The sequence below is a fragment of the Arachis ipaensis genome, chromosome B1, assembly GCF_059453495.1.
Source record: "Arachis ipaensis isolate K30076 ecotype BB chromosome B1, ASM5945349v1, whole genome shotgun sequence".
In the NCBI taxonomy this organism is placed as follows: domain Eukaryota; kingdom Viridiplantae; phylum Streptophyta; class Magnoliopsida; order Fabales; family Fabaceae; genus Arachis; species Arachis ipaensis.
Genome location: NC_142436.1, coordinates 142,383,192 through 142,402,951, shown reverse-complemented (window position 1 = coordinate 142,402,951; position 19,760 = coordinate 142,383,192). Strand labels below are relative to the sequence as shown.

Sequence of the window (19,760 nt, the reverse complement as noted above, 5' to 3'; positions counted from 1 at the left end):
ATTAAGATATGATGTGATAATCTCCAAAAATTATTATTATTATTATTATTATTATTATTATTATTATTATTATTATTATTATTATTATTATTATTATTATTATTATTTTTATTTTTAATAAAAATATGATGAAGGACTCAAACGGGCCAGAGTCATGGAGTGGGTAAAAGAAATTGGTTGGGCCCATGATTATTAATATCAGAATCTGTCTCCCCCTGTATCAGTGCCAGTTCATCACGTCCTCAATTTTGTCTCCTGATTTCCTACAAGACAAAAACAAACAGAATCAAAAAATTTACAAATTTTCAATAGAACTTAATTCTATCATTCCCAAACTATTTCTCAAGGTGCAGAATCTGTCTTCACAGAGGGGCTTAGTGAAAATATTCGCAAGTTGATCTTCGGATTTCACAAATTGAATATCAATAGTTCCCTTTTGCACATGTTCTCTAATGAAATGATATTTTATCTCAATGTGCTTTGTTCTTGAGTGCAAAATAGGATTTTTTGAAATATTTATGGCACTCATGTTGTCACAGAATAAGGGTATACTATTGATCTTTAATTTGTAATCTTCCAGTTGGGTTTTTAACTAAATTAATTGAGAGCAACATGCAGATGCGGAAATATATTCTGCTTCAGCTGTGGATAAAGTCACTGTGGCTTGCTTCTTGCTTGACCACATGTTGAGTGAGCTTCCAAGGAAGCAACACATGCTTGATGTGCTTCGTCTATCCACTCTATCTCCCGCATAATCTGCATCACAAAACCCTACTACACAAAAGTCATCAGATTTAGGATACCATAATACAAAATTGTAAGTCCCCTTAATGTATCTAATGATGCGTTTAACGGCCGTAAGATGGGATTTCTTTGGGTGAGATTGAAACCTTGAGCATACACCCACACTTTGGACAATATCCGGTCTAGAGGAGGTAAGGTACATTAATGAACCTATCATTCCTCTATACCTTGTTTCATCCACATCTTGACCATCATCATCCTTTTCAAGTTTTGTGTTGGGATGCATTGGTGTACCCATTGGTTTGGAATTTTCTAGGCCAAATTTTTTGATAAGTTCTTTTGCATACTTTCTTGGTGAATAAAAGTACCACTAGGAGTTTGTTTGATTTGGAGGCCAAGAAAGAAAGTAAGCTCTCCCATTAAACTCATTTCAAACTCACTAGTCATAAGTTTTCCAAACTCTTCACACAAGGATACATTGGCCGATCCAAATACAATGTCATCAACATAAAATTGAACAAGGAGTATATCATCATTAGATGCTTTAATAAATAAAGTAGTGTCGGTGGTACCCCTTTGAAATTGGTTTTCCAACAAGAAGGCACTAAGCCTTTCATACCAAGCTCTTGGAGCTTGTCTAAGACCATAAAGAGCTTTCGATAGTTTGAAAACATGATTTGGAAACTCTTTATGTTCAAAACCGGGGGGTTGTGCCACATACACTTCTCTATCAATAAAGCCATTAAGGAAAGTACATTTAACATCCATTTGAAACATTTTGAAATCCTTATGGGCAGCATAGGCAAGAAGTAACCTAATTGCTTCCATTCTAGCTACCGGAGCAAAAGACTCATCGAAATCTATACCCTCTTCTTGATCGTAACCTTGGGCCACTAATCTAGCCTTGTTACGAACAACTTGTCCATCCTCACCAAGTTTATTTTTAAATACCCATTTAGTACCCGTAACTTTCTTACCATCCGGATGGGGTACTAGTGTCAAAACCTCATTCTTGTCGAATTGAGCAAGCTCTTCTTGCATGGATTTGACCCATGATGGATCTTCAAGGGCTTGTTTGACATTGTTGGGCTCCATTTGTGACAAGAGAGCGAAATTGCTAGGTTCGGTTTGCCTTTTGGTGGAGGATCTTGTAGTTACACCTTGAGAGGGATCACCAATGATGAAGTCATGAGGATAACCCCTCATGGACTTCCATTCTCTAGGATTTCGGATAGGTGTTGAGCTTTGATGAACTTCTGGTGGTCTCATTGTTTCAGTTTCTCGTGCTTGCTCAGGAGACAAAACGAAAATGTCTCCTCCAATCTGACGAGACAAAACCGGGCTGACAGATTCTTCAGTTTGCACAGATTTGGGATTTTCTTTACTTGTTCCAACCTCTTCACAATCTGAATCATTATCCTTTACAATACTGGAAAATAAGTTAGAATCACAAAAAGTAACATGTATGGATTCCTCTATGGTTCTATGCTCTTTGAGATAAACTCTATAGGCCTTGCTTGTGGTGGAATATCCAACAAACATTCCTTCATAAGATTTTGGATCAAACTTTCCAAGGTTTTATTTATTGTTAAGTACAAAGCATTTGCATCCAAAAACATGAAAGTACTTAAGATTTAGAGGGGTTCCTTTCCATAACTCATAAGGGGTTTTCTTTAACCCTTTTCTAATGATTGTCCTATTCAAAATATAACAAGCTGTATTCACAGCTTCAGCCCATAAAAATTTAGGAATCTCATTCTCACAAATCATAGCCCTAGTCATTTCTTGAAGGCTTCTATTCCTTATTTCAACCACCCCATTTTGTTGGGGGGTTCTAGGGCATGAAAAGTTATGAGAAATTCCTAAGTCATCACAGAATTTTTCAAAATCTTGATTTTCAAATTCTCTTCCGTGATCACTTCTTAAATGAGCAATTTTTAAATCCTTTTCATTTTGAATTTTCTTGCAAAGAGTGGAAAAGGCATGGAAAGCATCATTTTTATGAGTAAGGAAAAGTACCCAACCAAATCTAGAGTAATCATCTACCACCACAAGACCATAGTGTTTACCTCCTAAGCTTTGAGTTCTTGTTGGTCCAAAAAGATCAATATGTAACATCTCTAATGGCCTTTTGGTTGAGATTCCATCTTTAGGTTTAAAAGAGGATTTTACTTGTTTGCCCAATTGGCAAGCATCACAAGTAAGATCCTTATCAAATTTGATATTTGGAATTCCTCTAACCAGATTTTTCTTAACTAGCTTAGAAATTTGGTACATGCTAGCATGACCCAACTTTCTATGCCAAAGCCATTTTTCAGATTCAAGAGAGGTAAAACATGTTACATTTTGTTCTTTTAGGTCCTCAAGGGTTAATCCATACACATTATTGCATCTTTTAGCTTCAAACAAAATATCCCCAGTTTTCTCACAAACAACTAAACAAACAAACTTCTTAAAAATAATTTCAAAACCCAAATCACATAATTGACTAACACTAAGTAAATTATGTTTCAAACCATGTACAAGGAGGACATCATTTATACAAGATGAAAAATTTTTACCAACTTTCCCAACAGCCACTATTTTTCCTTTTGCATCATCACCGAAAGTGACAAGTCCTCCATCATATTCATTAAGCTTTATGAAGAAGGTTGTCTTTCCAGTCATATGCTTAGAGCATCCGCTGTCCATATACCACATATTCTCCTTCCGTTTGGATGCTAGGCACACCTACAAAACAAGCTTAAGTGACCTTAGGTATCCAAATCTTCTTGGATCCTTTTACGTTAAACTATCTCCTATGTCCTAAGCCATTGTGATAAAAAACGACTTTATACACCTTTTCACCAATCATTCTTTTACCAAAAAAACATTGAATGGGAAAGTGTCCATGTCGGTTGCATAGTCTACAAAATCTTGGAGTTGCTGTTTTGTTAAAGTAGGTGGGGTCTTGAAATTTTGTATCATTAGAAGATGAAGCAATGTTCTCAAAATGAGATTTTTCTGTAGATTTATAAAAACCCAATCCAGCTTTATCATAAAGACGTTTTTGACTAGCCAAGATTTGATTAAGATTTTCAGAACTTTGAGTGAACTTGGCCAAGTCTTCCTTAAGTCTTTTAACCTCTTTAAGCAACTCTTCATTTTGTTTAAAACAATCTACATATGCAAGAATGGAATGATCACTTTCACAACTCTTAATTTGGGCTCTTAACTGCTTATTTTCTTCAACAAGATCACAAGCAGTTTCGGCCTCTCTCACTTTCTCTTTAAGAAAGCTGTTTTCAGCTTTAAGAATGGTGATTTGTTGTTCAAGTTCTTGATTTTCCAGCAGGAAGCATCTTATTTTTTCAGAAAGGTGGTCTATCATAAGATGAAGATCTTCAGTGTTAGGGTTATGAAAGACTACCTGATCAATGTGATCTGCCATGAGACATGGTTGTGACTTGGTCTCAGTTTCTTCATCATCATCATCTGAGTCATTTTCCAAGTCTTCCCACGAAGCCATCAGTCCCTTCTTCTTTCCTCTTTTTGGCTTATCCTCCTTCTTTAACTTGCGACAGTCAGATTTGAAATGCCCCATTTCCTTGCAGTTGTAACAAGTTACTTTGCTAAGGTCTTTCTTCATTCTCCTTGAGCTGCTGCCTTTGCCTTTGAGCTTCATCATTTTCCTGAATTTTTTGACAAATAACACAAATTCATGTTCAGAGGAGTTATTACTGGATTCTTCATCCAGAGGGTTAGTCATAGAAGAAAAATCAATTCCTTTCTTTTTTGAATCTTTTTTCAAATAGGTGTTTTCAAAAGCAAGAAGATTTCCTCTCAAATCATCACATGTCATGGAGTCTAAGCTACTGCTCTCAGAAATAATTAAAGCTTTTGTTTCCCACTCTTTTGTGAGACATCTCAGCACTCTCCTCACAAGCACAGAATCAGGATATGTAATTCCCAGAGCATCTAAGCCAACAATGATGATATTGAATCGTTCAAACAGCTCATCAATAGACTCTCCTTCCTTCATTGCAAACATTTCATACTCTCTGTTCAACATATCTGTCCGAGTCTTCTTTACAATGGTGGTTCCTTCATGAGTGATTTGCAATTTGTCCCAGATTTCCTTTGCCGTTGTGCATCGTGATACCCGTCGGTACTCCTCGAAGCTGATAGCACAGTTGAGCATGTTTACTGCCTTGGCATTTAACTCCACATTCTTCCTATCTTCCTCGGTCCAGCTTGCTTCTGGTTTGAAAGTGACTACTCCTTCAGCACTTGTGTTAGTTGGAAATTGAGGGCCTTCCAAGATGATCTTCCAGAGTCTGTAGTCTACTGCCTGCACAAATATCTTCATTCTCTCTTTCCAATAGGTATAGTTTTTCCCATTGAAAAGAGGCGGTCTGTTGCTTGACTGCCTTTCTGTAAGATTGTAGGACACCAGATTAGAGCCACTGCTTTCTACCATTTGGATCTTTTCTCCAAGCTGCAAAGCTTGATCTCTTTGAGACCAAGCTCTGATACCAATTGATGGTTTCAGTGGCTAAGAGAAGGGGGGTTGAATCTTAGCCCCCTTTTTGGCTTGATTACGCTTGCTGAACTTTGAGGAGACTTTTCTGTTTTTATCTCGTCCCTAGCCACGAGACTTTTTATTTTTGTCTCGTCACTTGGCACGAGATATTTTTGGTTTTAGCTTCTGTGCAGTAGAACCAGAAATGAAGTAGTAGAGAAAGAAGATTATACCCAGATATATCCTGGTTCGGCTGCTAAGTGCAGTGCAGCCTACATCCAGTCTTCATCACAACCATGATGGAATTTCACTATAATCAACTTGATTACAAACGGTAAAGTGCTAACCCAACTTACAAGAAGATTCTCACAGAATCATGAAACATAACATAGATGAACAAAGGAACTCTAAGACATCTATGGCTTTTTCTTTTAATTTTGCACTCTCTGCCTTTTTTCGCTCTATGGTTTTTTCATACAAACCTCACTGTTTGCCTTTTTTCCATGAGACTCAAGACATGAAAAAATTAAACAGAAAAATACTAAACAGAATACATTGAAGGAGAAGAGAAAACTGTTAGCTCAGGTAGCTCTGAGAATTCTGTGCCTTGCACTCTCAAACTTTCTCCTTGCTTCAAACAGTGGCTGTTCACTCTTTTTATAGAAGAGAGAAACCTCCACACTTGAAGCCAAAAGCCCAAGCCAACTCCTTCTTCTCCAAGAAACAGAACCGGTTCGGCCACATAGAGAGAGAAGAGATAACCATGCAAAACCCAACATGCAATTACCTCTAGTCCTTCCTTGGTCACCACTCTTCATCAATCCGAGCGCTCCATCCTTGGCTTGCTCTCCAAGATGGATTTCTGGCCCTTGATGCTTCATGATGATGGCTTCATCTGCTCCAATCTCTGCCTCTTCCATCACTTCGCCACTCTAGCTACTTCCTGTGGTGGTTGAGCAGAATCAAAGACAAGCCATACCTCCAAGAATCTCTTCCTTGCTTGCCGAATCTCCTTCTCCATTTTTGGTATGAAGAAGCCAAGATCTCATCACCATATCTTACCATTCATGGTTGAAGATCTTAGCCACAGCATACTTTTCTTTTTCTTTTTCGTGCCATCATTTTGATGGTCTTGTAGCGTGCTTCTTTTTCTCTTCGGTGGCTATGCTTAGCCTCCATGGTTTCTCTGTGTTATGATCGAAGGTTAGAAGCAAAAGAGAGAAGAAAGGAAGGTATGAACATTAACTAAAGGATTTAGACAAAATAAATTAAATGTCCACTTCCTTTTTGTTTCTTAGTAGCGTGCCTTTCATTAAAGGCCATCAATCAAATCAATGAAACTTTCTCTCTCATATTTCCCATGCATTTATTAGCTTTACCCAATAAAATTTTGAATTCCACTTCATGATGAGTAAAGAAGTTCCGTTGGAAGCAATGGAACTTTGCTTTCTATGCTTAGTGGATTCGGATCATGCATTGGGTCTTGTAGCATCAATATTAATTTGGGCTTGTAGCAATAATAGCTTCAATTTGGCCCAAATAATATCACAACAATTCAGCCATACTTCTTTGAACATTTTTTTGAATCAAAGCTGAATTAGAAATAAAATCACACTTGGGCTTGTTGCAATTATATTTTATTTTCGGCCCAATTATAAAACCTGCAACACAAAATTATTAATTAACATATGTTAGATAAAAATCAAATTAATAATTTTGTAATTAATTATTTTAATAATGTTTAGTCATCACAAATATTAATTTAGAATTTTCCAAACTCATCACAGGCATTTGAGCGGTGCCCAGCATCATGACTGGAGAGACCGGACCAAGAAATGGCTTGACATGTGGCGTTATGGCCGCTATAACTCACTGGAAGTCGGGGACGAGATTGTCGACTTCCATCCCCTCCCATTGTACTATGACTGGTACACACAGCAGTACGGGGGTCACCTACAGCTGTCAGATAGAGTTGCAGGTGAACAAGCCGACGCCAACGCACAACAAGAAGGTCCACCACAACCAGCTGGACCTCAGCATCAGGATCCGGCGTATGACCAAGGGTTTCAGGTATCATTAAGGTCTATTAGTATTAATATTACTTCCTCTACTTATTATCATTACTGTTACCATTATTTATTAGTGGCATTCATTTTCATTTAGGTGCCGGCACATGACCACCACTTCTAGATGCCGGCATTTGAGCAACCATTTATGATGCCGGCATATGAGCAGCATTATCAGGTGCCGGCATACGAGTAGCACGTTCAGGGGCCAGCATATGCCCAACAGTTTCCGGTATATCAGGAGCAACAACCGTACATACCTGAACCACAACAACATCAGGTAGCGGATCCCTACATACCACAGCTGGTAATTCCAGCTAATGGTCAGTTTAGTCTGTTGGGTGGGCTTGATTCGATCAGCTTCTCTCGGCTCATGAGAGAGACATCTCATCTCTTTCTAGCGCTAGGGCAGCAAGGGCCTGTTGGTAGTGAGCCGTCTATTGGTCGTCGTGCGACATCAGGTCATGCCAGTGACTTCGACATGGATCGATCGTCGGGGCATGTAGATCCTCCTTGTCCTTCCGCACCGCCGCGCACCGAGTTGTTCGACTTGAATGAGTACCCGCAGCCGGAAGAGGGATTTCTGGGACATGACCTCCAGCACGAGTCTCATTATGGTGGTTATAGTGCTCTGGGTATGAGTAGTTCCGGTTATGTCGACGCTGGCGGTGCCAGCATGCCAGATGTCGGTGTTGGTGACGCCAGTATATCTCAAGGTCATCGGTATAATTTACGGACACAGACTGCGCCCCGGGACAAATACACCCCATCGCAGTATGCGAAGAAGGCGCCCAGGAAGCAGGTTATTGCTTTTTAGTTCAGTCTGTTTCAATTTATGTTTTCATTCAGTAATGTAGATCGTATAGTATGTTTAGATATTTCTATTAGTCATTGTATATATTACTATGTACTTAGATTTGTATAGTATATTTCTGTTTCAGTTCCGTGTGTTGCAGAATTTAACTACATTCGTAGTTATTATTTAATGCATATATAAATAAAATGCACAAAGACATAAGTAAAATGCACAAAAACATAAAAAAGCTTACACACTAGTTAGAACTAAGTAATGAAGGCACAAAAAAATTTACATGAAAAGTTAAATAGGTCATAAAAAGTTACATACAAAGTTACTGACTAGTTTAAAATGCGTTAACATGCAAAAGGCTTAATCACGATTGACCCCCGGTAGAGCTTGGACCTGCGTGCTGTGGACATCGGCTCCGGCTATGTCCCTCCTTACCACATGTAGTACACCGGCGAGAACCACGCATGTCACGCGAATACATCTCATTCAAGTAGCGGGTTGATTTGGGTCTTCCTTTGATTGTGCGCCTCAATGTCCAGTTCGCGATCACCTTCGCTCCTTCATATGGAGCCCACGTAGATGGGTCACCCATCGGGACAAACTCGCCTCTATAGACCTTGCAAATTTTGGACATCTTGTACACATCATGCACATATACTTGCCAATCAAGACGCTGGTTAGCGCAACATGCAAGGACGTGGCGACATGGAAGTCGCTCGACTTGGAAATGGCCACAGTCGCAGTGTCGTTGTGCGAGATTAATAGTGTAAATGGAACCATCTGGCATTTCGCGAACCTCAAACACCTCGTTGCGCCTGTCGAACCGATTGACCACAATGCTTCCTGCACGTCGAAAACTTTCTTCTACTCTTTTGGTGGCAAATTCTGAATACGTGAATCCATTGCGGACATGCTCATGAGCCTCGGCGCTCTTCCGAGTGAACAACTCGTTTAGCCGATAGAAAGTAAACCTAACAATGGCAGTCACAGGAAGGTTGCGTGCACCTTTCATGACAGAATTTATGCACTCTACCAAGTTTGTCATCATATGTCCCCAACGATGACCCCCGTCGAATGCCAACACCCATCTATCAACACCGATCTCATCACACCAGTGCATGTATGCCTCACCTCGCTCTTGAAGCCTTTGGTAGTTCTTGTTGTACTCCTGTTCCGTCCTCGAATATCCTGTTATACAAACCATTTAATCATAAGAAAATGCCACAAAATTATTGTGAATAGAATCATATCAGCAAAATCAAATACCTGTATTAACCACAAGTTTATGCAAATACGAAGCCTTAAACCTCCTTAAGAAGTTGGACCCGATGTGCCTGATGCAGAACATATGCTACGCTCTTGGTGGTGATCATGCACCGTTACTGCGAGCTATTGCTGCGTCGATGGAGTTATGACGGTCAGAAATAATGCCGACGCCATCAATGGTAACAACATATCTCCGCAAGTTGGTTAGGAAAAACTCCCACGCGTCTGCCGTCTCACCCTCGACTATTGCAAATGCAACAGGTACAATGTTTTGATTCCCATCTTGTGCAATGGCAACTAGAAGTGCACCTTTATATTTTCTGTACAAGTGTGTGCCATCAACCTGCACCAGTGGCTTGCAATGTCGGAAGGCTACTATACATGGATAGAAACTCCAAAAAACGCGATGCAAAACTCTTACACCTTGAACCTCCTCACTCTCACGGTAAACGGGGAGCGTCTTTATCTGGACACGAGACCTCGGCATCTTTGCAGTCATTGCTTTCAACCATACCGGCAGAGTCTGGTAAGAAACTTTCCAATCACCGAAAACTTTTACGACGGATTTCTGCTTTGTCAACCAAGCCTTGCGGTAACTAACAGTGTAGTTGAACCTGGATTGAACTTCTGTAATAATAGACTTCACCTTTATCGATGGGTCTGCTTCGACCAACGGCCTAATGGCATCTGCAATTGTGTCTGAGTCTAACTTGGCGTGAGATCGTGCCCATGCTGCACGTGTGTTTGCCATTGTATCTCCTGATCTCCCAACAAGCTTTCTTTCGAATCAAGCTAGCTCGGATAAGCCAGTCGCACCCGGCACCATAACCCTTGCATTTCGCATAGAATGTCTGCGGCTCAGACTCATACACAGTGTAATTAACTCCTTTAGAAATAGTGTAGCTTTTGATTGCAGATATCACCGACTCTCTAGAGCCAAATTCCATTCCGACATTAAACTCACCATCTTCCGCCGCAACGTTGCCTTCACCTACAACATGCGCACCACCATTACACAGACAAGGCAAATAAAATGTACACTAATGGTAACTTGAATTAATAATCATAACATACCCTTATTCGCATACTCAGGAAATTTCGGGGCATGCATTGGTTCGAGATCCAAAGTCCGCATAAAAGATGGAACACCAAACGGGTGCCGGCTTACAATCGAGGCCGCTTCATTCTGCATCACCGAATTGCCTGCCAAGTCTCCGTCATCGTTTTCGTCATCGACTTCATAGTTGGCTTCGAACTCCTCTTCACTATCGTTGTTATCTTCTTCCCAATCTAGGTCCCCGCACTCATCAACATCGACCTCCTCGCCGGCCACGTCCAGGCTCGAATGCTGTTCGAACTCAACGTACAGCTCTATCATCGGCACGTGAAATCGGATTTGTTGATAAATACAGAACATCTGCTGCATGTTGGCGTCATCCGTGATGGGCATTATTTGAAACTGTATCAGCCCACCAAATACTTGTACATGATTCCTGTATAAAATATTGCTCACCTTTTTCGAAATGTGATTTTGTATGTTATCACAAAGACCATTTTTCAACTCTACAAAACTCATCGTGCACAATATAACAAATGACAACGGACATTGACAAAGAAAACTCACTCCTTCGTATGTGTTTGGTATAATATCACCGTTATAATACACTCGCAAATTTGCAGTACCTTCCATAACTCGATTTTTTTTACACCAAAAAAATTCAGAACTGTTACATATATGAAAGAAAGAAGAAAAGGAGGAATAGAAGTGCAATGAAGTATTTTGAATGAATCTTGCTTCGTATTTATAGGTTGGGTTCCTGCTTAAAATATATTTTTTTTAACAAACGCATCCTGCATTTTTGGCTTTTCAAAAAAAATTTCTGACGCACAAAAAACGCAACTTGCGTTTTATTTGTTCGAAAAAAAAAAGACTGCCAAACTAAAAAAAACGCAAGCTGCGTTTTATTATTTCAAAAAAAAATAACATACTGCCCTCATTAAACGCAGGTTGCATTTGGGCGCAATCAAAATTTTAAAAAAAATTTGAAAACCATTAAAACAATAAAACGCAACCTGCGTTTATCTAAATTGCTGAACCAAAAAAAAAGAAAAAAAAAAACAAAGATAAAACGTAGCTTACGTTTTTTCTCTGACACCATACCAGTAGAATTTCTTTCCACTCTTCCATTTCATTGCACATCACGTTTCTTGTTTCCATATAGGAAAAAATCAGCCGAAACACGATTCCAATTCGCAATGCATATAATTGTTAAAATGAGAAGTTACATCTTAATGAAAAGGGGTTACTAGAACTTCTAAAAATGATTCTAAATATGTAAATTGAGCCTAACACTTAAGCATATATTTTAGTTCAAGAGTAATCTTTTAATCTTGTTAAGAGCATTCATAGCGTCTTTCATTCTTGTCCTTTCACCCGGAGACTCAGCTGAGCAATTCAGAGCTAAAGTCATTATAGACAACAAGCAGTCCTGTTTAGTATCTGTTTCTCCTTCTTCCACCAATAATTTTGCATCAACGATATCAAGTAGTGAATCAGGGCATGACATTTTCACCCACTCTTTGATGCTAAACTCTCCCACAAACATTTCATCAGTGGGTTTTTTCTGTGTGAAGGTCTCCATAAGTAAAATTCCATAGCTATACACATCACCTTGCCTAGACACTCTTCCCTCAAGTCCATATTCTACAAAATAAGAAGAAAAACATCAAAGTGGAAAACAAAACAAATTTTATTAGATTCATAGCTGATTGCTATCAAGGTTTATTACATAAAGCATAAGATTAAATAAGAAACTCACCAGGGGCCATATAGCCTATTGTGGCTAGATTCATGGTTTGAGTGATGGAGTCATCCCCACTCAGCAATTTTGCAATGCCAAAATCAGTCACGTGGGCAACCATGTCTTCATCTAGTAATATGTTGCTGGGTTTCAAATCACAGTGTATAATTGGTACAGAACCACCATTATGCAGGTAATCCATTGCTTCTGCAACATCTATCATTATGTTTAGCCTCTGGATCATACTCAAGCCATGGTGTTCCGAGTGTAGCCACCTCTCTAAACTCCCATTAGGCATGTAGCTTAGGATCAATGCCTTGAAGTCCATGTTGCTGCAGCTGCTAATGATTTTGGTTAAGTTTCGATGGCGGACACTGCGCAATATCTCACATTCAGCTTCAAAACTCCTGAATGCTCCTTCTAGTCCCAGATTAAACACTTTCACTGCAACATTCGTCCCATCTGAGAGTACTCCTTTATACACTCTTCCAAAACTCCCTACACCAAGCAAGTTGCCATCATTGAACCTATCTGTTGCTTGCTGAATTTCATAGTATGATATTCTTCTCCATCTTGCTCCTGATTGATTCGTCTCTGAATTGTTGACCACCTTGTGCTTCCGGAATTTTAGGATGCAAAGGAATGCCACAAGAAGGGTGGCAACTATTGCTGCAGGTAAAATATATGTCAACACAATATGTGCATTCCATCTTCTGGATTTTTCAATTTTACATTCCGAAAACTGGAAACGTGGAGCACCACATAATCCTTTATTCCCCATGAACGACTGAGCTGAGAAGTTTGCAAAAGGTCCTCCATCAGGGATTTTTCCTTTTAACTTATTGTGAGAAACATTGAAATATTTCAGATATACAAGTGCCTCCAATGTTTTGGGAATGACACCAGACAAGTTATTTTCTGATAAATCAAGGAGTTCCAAACTTACCATACGACCAAATGATTCTGGAATGGGCCCTTCAAATTTGTTTCTTGCTAAGGTAAGAAGAACCAAATTCCTAAGATTGCTGAGGCTTCTTGGGATGCTACCTGAAAATTGATTTCCTGATAAATAAATCCAACTTATGGCTTTTAGATTTCCACTATCTAATGGGAGATATCCACTTAAATTATTGGAAGATAAGTCTAAAAGCAATAAATCGGACAGCCCCCACAAGGTGGAAGGTATTGAGTTGAATTTATTTGAAGAAAGCCGAAGCCATCTTAATGAGGTAAGATTGCTTAAGCAAGAAGGTATAGGGCCAGAGAACTTGTTGCTTTTAACGGTAAATGAATACAAGCTCGTTAGTTGACACAATTGATTCGGAACAAATCCTTCCAATTGGTTGTCATCTAAAAAGAGGCCTTGTAGCTTTATTAATTTCCCTATGCTAATAGGAAAGGTTCCAACAAAATTATTATCACCAAGGTCAAGGTTTATCAAGCTGCTCAAGTTGCCAATACTTGCTGGAATGGTGCCTCTCATTGAACAACCCTTAAGATCCAAGTCGGCCAGAGAAGTAGAAAGGTTTCCTACCGATATTGGAAGAATAGAATCCAATGGATTTTCATAAAATATCAAGGTTTTGAGAAATCTACAATTTGTCAAAGAATTTATAATGCTTAGCTCTGAATCGGATGAATCACTTGTCAAATTATTTGCACCAAGATTGAGCCACTGGAGACTTCTTAAGCTGCCAAAAATGTCTGGAATGTATCCAGAAAATGAATTGTTAGACAAATCTATGATATTAAGCATAGTGGCATTGCACAAGGAGCTTGGGATTCTTCCACTGAGATAATTAATCCCCATGTACAGCCCAACAAGTTTTGGAAGCATGGAGCCTAGGCTTGCTGGGAGGCTGCCTGATAAATGATTTCCAGTAACAGTAATTACCCGTAGGATAGAAATATTATAGATTGACGGCGGAATGTAGCCACTCACATTGGCGAAAGGAAGACTCAGAATCTCTAAACTACGTAGATTACCAAACTCATATGGTATTGCACCTGCCACAACATTCGAACAATGTGATACGTTAAATTGTATAAACAACGATAACGTTAATCAAACTCAATTCGCAGAGTCATATTGGCATAACATACGATACCTCTGAAATTGTTATGGCCAAGATAGATCTCTTTGAGGCTTGTCAAATTCCCGATGGCAGATGGTATGTTTCCACCGAAGGTGTTGTAGGATAAGGATAAAAATTGCAGTTGCTTGCAATCGAACAAACTGCATGGAAGTTCACCGGATAAGGAATTACTAGTCACGTAAAGCCCTTTCAAGTTTGGAAGATGGTGGAAGATGTTCTCCGGCAGTTGTCCGGATAGGTGGTTGTAGTCGAGGACAATAAACTGCAGTAACGAACTGTTGATGATAGCTGAAGGGATAGCTCCTGAAATTTGGTTGTGAGTAAGATACACATATTGCAACGAAGGAGACAAGAAAATGTTGGAAGGTAAGGGACCCCAAAACTTGTTTTCAGAAAGTTCAAGCGATTGCAGGGAAGTCATGTTGAACAGAAAGTGTGGGACTGTGCCAGAGAAACTGTTCCCTCTCAGTAACAGGTATTCTAGTTTGGGTAGAAATTCAAACCAGGACGGGATGCTTCCTGTGAATTTGTTGAATCTGAGGTTGATGATGCTCAGTCTACGTAATCCAGCAAGTTCAGCAGGTAGAGTACCATGGAAGCTATTGTTGCGAAGAAGCAAGAGAGAAAGGAATGACAGGTTTCCAAGATGCGGAGGGATGGTAGCATCAAGAGCCATGTAAGCGAGATTCAAGGCAGTTACTCTGCGGTGGGAAGAGCCGCAGGTGACGCCAATCCAGTTGCAAACAGAGGTACTGCTAGACCAGTTGCTTGCGAGCACATTGTTGGGATCCAAGGAGTTAAAATGCTCCCTCATGGCTACCAAGGCCGATTCATCGCTAGCCATGTTCAGCCTTGCAGCTGATACCACCGCCACGTGCCAATGCAGAAATGATAACAGGGTCGGATATAAGATGGACTTCATTTTCATTGCACCTTATCTTCTGCTTCAATGCAACATTTTGCGTTGTATATATATGTGTGTGGAGAGAGAGAGAAGAGATTCCTTTCCATTGTTCGTCGATCTTCCTTTGTACTCCAAGTGGCAGCTGAACCTGAGTTCGCAGCATCAGCCAATTACCAGGAGAATTAAAATCGTGATTAGCAACAGTGCTTAACGATCTAAGACTACTTTAAGTCGTTGGCCCAACTTACACTTAAAAAGACACCCTAGGAAGATCCGTCTCCATATTCCATTAAAATCTCTTCCTCTTCGATCTTGTCACCTTCCAAAAGTACCTTTGCTAACAAACTTGTCAACCGTTGCTCATGTGGCTTCCGCGCAGTAATCAATGCGTAAGACACAAGAATCCACATCACATTGGTTTCATCAAATATACAAATACAAATACCCTTTGTTGATTATATGAAAATCTACAAACTCATCATCTTCTTTGTTTTACACCATCAGAAACCACCATGATATCATCCTTAAAGTACACACTACACAGCACCCTCACCCCTCGCCGGCTCTGCTGCATTCTCCTGCAGAAAGCGTGTTCCTGTTCCAAGGTTACCACCCTCTATTCAAAATCTTCAACAAAGCACTGCACTACCCTCTTTCTCTTCCCATAAACCACTTTACATTATTCCATGCACTCAGAACCTCACATTGTCAACTAAACCTAGAAGGAAGGTTGCAGGGTGTCATGCCTATGAGGCAGATAAGTCACAGCCACAAGCAGCAGAGACATCAGAGGCAGCTCAGAAGCTCAAGATTGGTTTGTATTTCGCTACATGGTGGGCACTCAACGTCGTCTTCAACATATACAACAAGAAGGTTCTCAATGCTTTTCCATACCCCTGGCTCACTTCCACTCTCTGTCCCTCGCCGCCGGCTCTCTTATCATGTTCATCTCCTGGGCCACAAGGCTCGCTCATGTCCCTAAAGTTAACTAATCAATCCTCTTTTCTTATTACTATCAAATATTAAACTGATCAATTTTCTTTGTCAAAAATACTTAAGGACGTTTCGGCTGTAACTTTTTTCAGGTGGGTAGTTGCTCAGAGTGTGTTCTACCACATGTGTAATCAAGTCTCTTGCATGTCTCTTGATCAAATATCTCCCTTCACATTTAGCATAGGGAACACAATGAAGAGAATTTCAGTAATTGTCTCTTCCATTCTTATCTTCCACACGCCAATTCATCCCACCAATGCAGTTGCTGCTGCGATTGCAATTCTTGGCACCTTCCTTTATTCACAGGTGCATTCTTATTTCCTCTATTTTTAGTTTGTCTTTGCTATGTACTACTTGAATATTCAGAGACACACTGAAATCAAACCCATGATTGAGAAATTTTTCATATTGCACACAACACAGGAAAACCATATATAGTCACTGTCAATTTTATCTATGCCGGCCAAGTAAAATGGATAAAATGGAACGGTTTAATGTCTAATGAGTGATCAACTAGGGTCACACTATTAATTTGTAAATGTAACACAACAACTGAGAGCTTTTATGTTATTTCTTTGAACAGGCAAAACAGTGAGGCCTAATTCAGAAGCTAAGTTAAGTGAATGCTTATTCAGGGATGGAGCTAGAACTATGAGCCTGTCAGTGATAGTGAGAACAGTTGATGTTACTAATCATGTTTTGATCTTTGTCATTGTAGACGAAATTTTCGTTTCTTTCGTGTAATCTAAGGTTGAGAAGAATTTACCTGATTCAATAAGGACTAAGAACGAACTCTGGAATGTGAGTACACTAATGAGGATTTCTATAGCCCAAAATTAGTTACACTTACCAAAAAAGAAGAGGATTTGTTGGATTAGATCTCACTAACTATTTGTGAGTAGGTCTAATAAGCTAATTATTGCAATTGTGCCTGTATAAAAAGTTTGCTTGCTGTGTGTATATTCAATCATATAGAACAATTATTTCTTTAAAGTACTATAAAAATATGTCTCTATCTCTAGTTCTCTATAGTATTACCTCAATGACTATCAAAGAATACAAAACACCCTAAAATTAAATATCCTTTCGTTTTTGTAAGTTTGAGTAATTTCTAGTTCCATTTTTTTTTGTGGAACTAATGAATTTGCAGTCTCACCCAATGACAGCATTTGAGGATAGTTCAACATTGTGCAAATGTCTTAATTACAAAAAACTAAGCTTTCAAATTTGGAAAGATCTTGTAAAGAACCCAAGAATACCTCCAAGGATTGCAATGCAAGCTCTTATTTCCCAAAAAGCAAAAATCCCATCAAGTCTTTTTGCAATTAATGGAAGGCGCATAATGCAAGAATAATACCTGATTATGAGGCTCGGCTCCTGTCATAACAGTTGGCATCACAACAGTTGGCACAATTTCATCCCACCACGAACGACCAAATGTCTGTGTTATGTTCCAAAACAGGTAATTTGAGAACTCTTATATATCAGAAACTTAAGAAAACTCAAGTTCTTATTATTAAAGAGTTCTTATTATTGACAATGCAGCCACTGAAATACAATGAAATGGATATTACAAAATCTATTGATGCCATGATCTAATTTCTCTGCAGGTCAATAACCATTTACAGTAGGATCATTCATGATTCCCAAAGAGTTGTTCACTTCAGGAGTTTCCTCCTCCAGGGGTTGTGTGGAGTCATTTGTGTATTTGCTAGGAAGAATTTTCTCATTGTATGAACCTGGAATTGCATTTCCAGAAGCGACAATGGAAGAATAAAAGGCAGTTGTATGGCTGATACATGATGCAGATTGCAAAGATTCAGATGGTCCATTTCCTATACAGAGAATGTAAATCCATTAACATGAACTCGTGATAATAGCATTTGCACCACAACATGAGCAAGTTAATAAATAAATAAATGGATCGCAATTAAAACCTGCTGTAATAAGGTATCTACACTAGACAACAGATTAGCAACACGCTGGTACTCAAGAGCCCCTCCAACGATCAACAAGCGAGGATATTCACCTGAGGATAATGTCTCATCTCGGAGTCCAACTGATATACACCATACTCATCCTCATCATCACTCCTGAAAAAAGCGCATACAAGCCACAATATAATCTATTAGAAAAAGCAGCAGTCCTAATTAGCTATAAACACATAGTTATTACACACTATTTTTTAGTTTGTCATAGACACATGAAGAATATGATTGGCTAAATACTATTTATATAAAATATAACACTACATGGAACACGCCTAACTAAACAAATATATCAATGCTTTTGATGAACACAAGAAACAGAAAATACCTGTTCATAGGGAATTCGAATTGCTTTTCTAATGGATCCCCTATGTCTCCTGCAAGATCATTCCTCCCCCCTAGCCCTAATGGAGGTGATAAACCTTCCCTATCAGTGTTGTTTCCACTCATAGGAGACTGATGCAAGTTCAGACACGGACCCTGTTGCATTTGTTGATAAGGCCCGGCTGAATAAGGCATGGAGAAAAGAGTAATGTTAGTACTGTCAGCAGTGACACATGTTTTACTTAAATTAAGTTTGAAAACTTATTCTCAAAGTTCTTAAGTTTTGAAACTAAATTTGATAGGTAACATCGAATCAAACTAGAGAAAATTCTTATGAATTTTGTAATATATAAATCAATGAACGGGTTTAACTCTTTTTTTAAAGAGTAAAGTATTGTTTTTATCTTTGGATAAGTCCTAAAATTGTCCCTAATATTTTAAATCGTCTTCTACCGTTTTAAAATTGGCTCATTGTTGTCGTTAACAGAATTGACGGCTGGACAAAATTGAGACGATTTTGAAACGTTAGGGACTTAAATATGACGAAAACGTTGGGGATAAAAACGATACATAGAAATAAATTTTAATTTTATCCTTTAATAATATCAATTTTTTACGGTACATAGTTATTCAATTATTTTTTTATTTTATTTTTAATCACATTATTTTTTTCTAAGTAAATTTATTTTTTGTTAAGAACAAAATTAAATAATTATTTGTCGTGAAAAAGTCAAAATTATTGAAGAAAAGATTAAAATTTATTAAAAATTAAAATGATTGGAATTATTAAAAAAAAGATTTTAATAATTTTTAATAATTTTTAAAATTTATTAAAAATTCTAAAAAAATCTTTTTTTTAATAATTCCAATCATTTTAATTTTTAATAAATTTTAATCTTTTCTTTAATAATTTTAATTTTTTTACGTCAAATAATTACTTATTTTATTTTTTTATTTTATTTTTAATAAAAAATAAATTTACTTAAAAAAAATAATGTAATTAAAAATAAAATAAAAAAATAATTGAATAATTAGCTACCATAAAAATTTGATATTATTGAAAATAAAATTAAAAATAAAGTTTAATTAAATTAAACATTAAATAATTTCGATACATTATAGACAAAAGGTACAATTTATACTTTATTATATATGTATCATTTTTTTTTCGCAAGTTTATGTACTAGTCATTCTACAAATATTTCATGATGAGTAAAAATATTTAAGAGTAAAATTATAAAAAATAAATTTATTTAGAATAAAAGTAAT

General features: G+C 38.1%; 3 protein-coding genes across 8 annotated transcripts; 1 reads left to right on the top strand and 2 right to left on the bottom strand.

Moving 5' to 3' along the window:
* Positions 1-8,483: 8,483 nt before the first annotated feature.
* On the bottom strand, positions 8,484-9,467 carry LOC107613655 (uncharacterized). The gene is made up of 2 exons (XM_016315749.2): positions 9,386-9,467; positions 8,484-9,307 (listed from the first exon to the last, which is right to left on the bottom strand). The coding sequence occupies exons 1-2, from the start codon at positions 9,465-9,467 to the stop codon at positions 8,484-8,486; spliced, it is 906 nt and encodes a 301-aa protein (XP_016171235.2).
* Positions 9,468-11,616: 2,149 nt separating this feature from the next.
* On the bottom strand, positions 11,617-18,716 carry LOC107637427 (uncharacterized). 6 transcript variants are annotated; one of them, XM_021104230.2, is made up of 6 exons: positions 18,496-18,716; positions 18,117-18,272; positions 14,295-18,014; positions 13,133-14,193; positions 12,205-13,024; positions 11,617-12,089 (listed from the first exon to the last, which is right to left on the bottom strand). In XM_021104230.2, exons 3-6 carry the CDS (start codon positions 15,208-15,210, stop codon positions 11,752-11,754), a joined length of 3,135 nt encoding a protein of 1,044 aa, XP_020959889.2. In that variant the 5' UTR covers positions 15,211-18,014; positions 18,117-18,272; positions 18,496-18,716; the 3' UTR covers positions 11,617-11,751. The 6 variants fall into 6 exon arrangements, with proteins under 6 accessions (XP_020959889.2, XP_020959881.2, XP_020959886.2 ...); XM_021104222.2 differs by having other exon boundaries at positions 12,205-14,193; positions 14,295-15,334; positions 15,435-18,014; XM_021104227.2 differs by having other exon boundaries at positions 12,205-14,193; positions 14,295-16,552; positions 17,537-18,014.
* Positions 15,572-16,774, top strand: LOC107613644 (glucose-6-phosphate/phosphate translocator 1, chloroplastic-like). The gene is made up of 4 exons (XM_088503152.1): positions 15,572-15,575; positions 15,731-16,160; positions 16,272-16,485; positions 16,763-16,774. The coding sequence occupies exons 1-4, from the start codon at positions 15,572-15,574 to the stop codon at positions 16,772-16,774; spliced, it is 660 nt and encodes a 219-aa protein (XP_088359278.1).
* Positions 18,717-19,760: the final 1,044 nt, after the last annotated feature.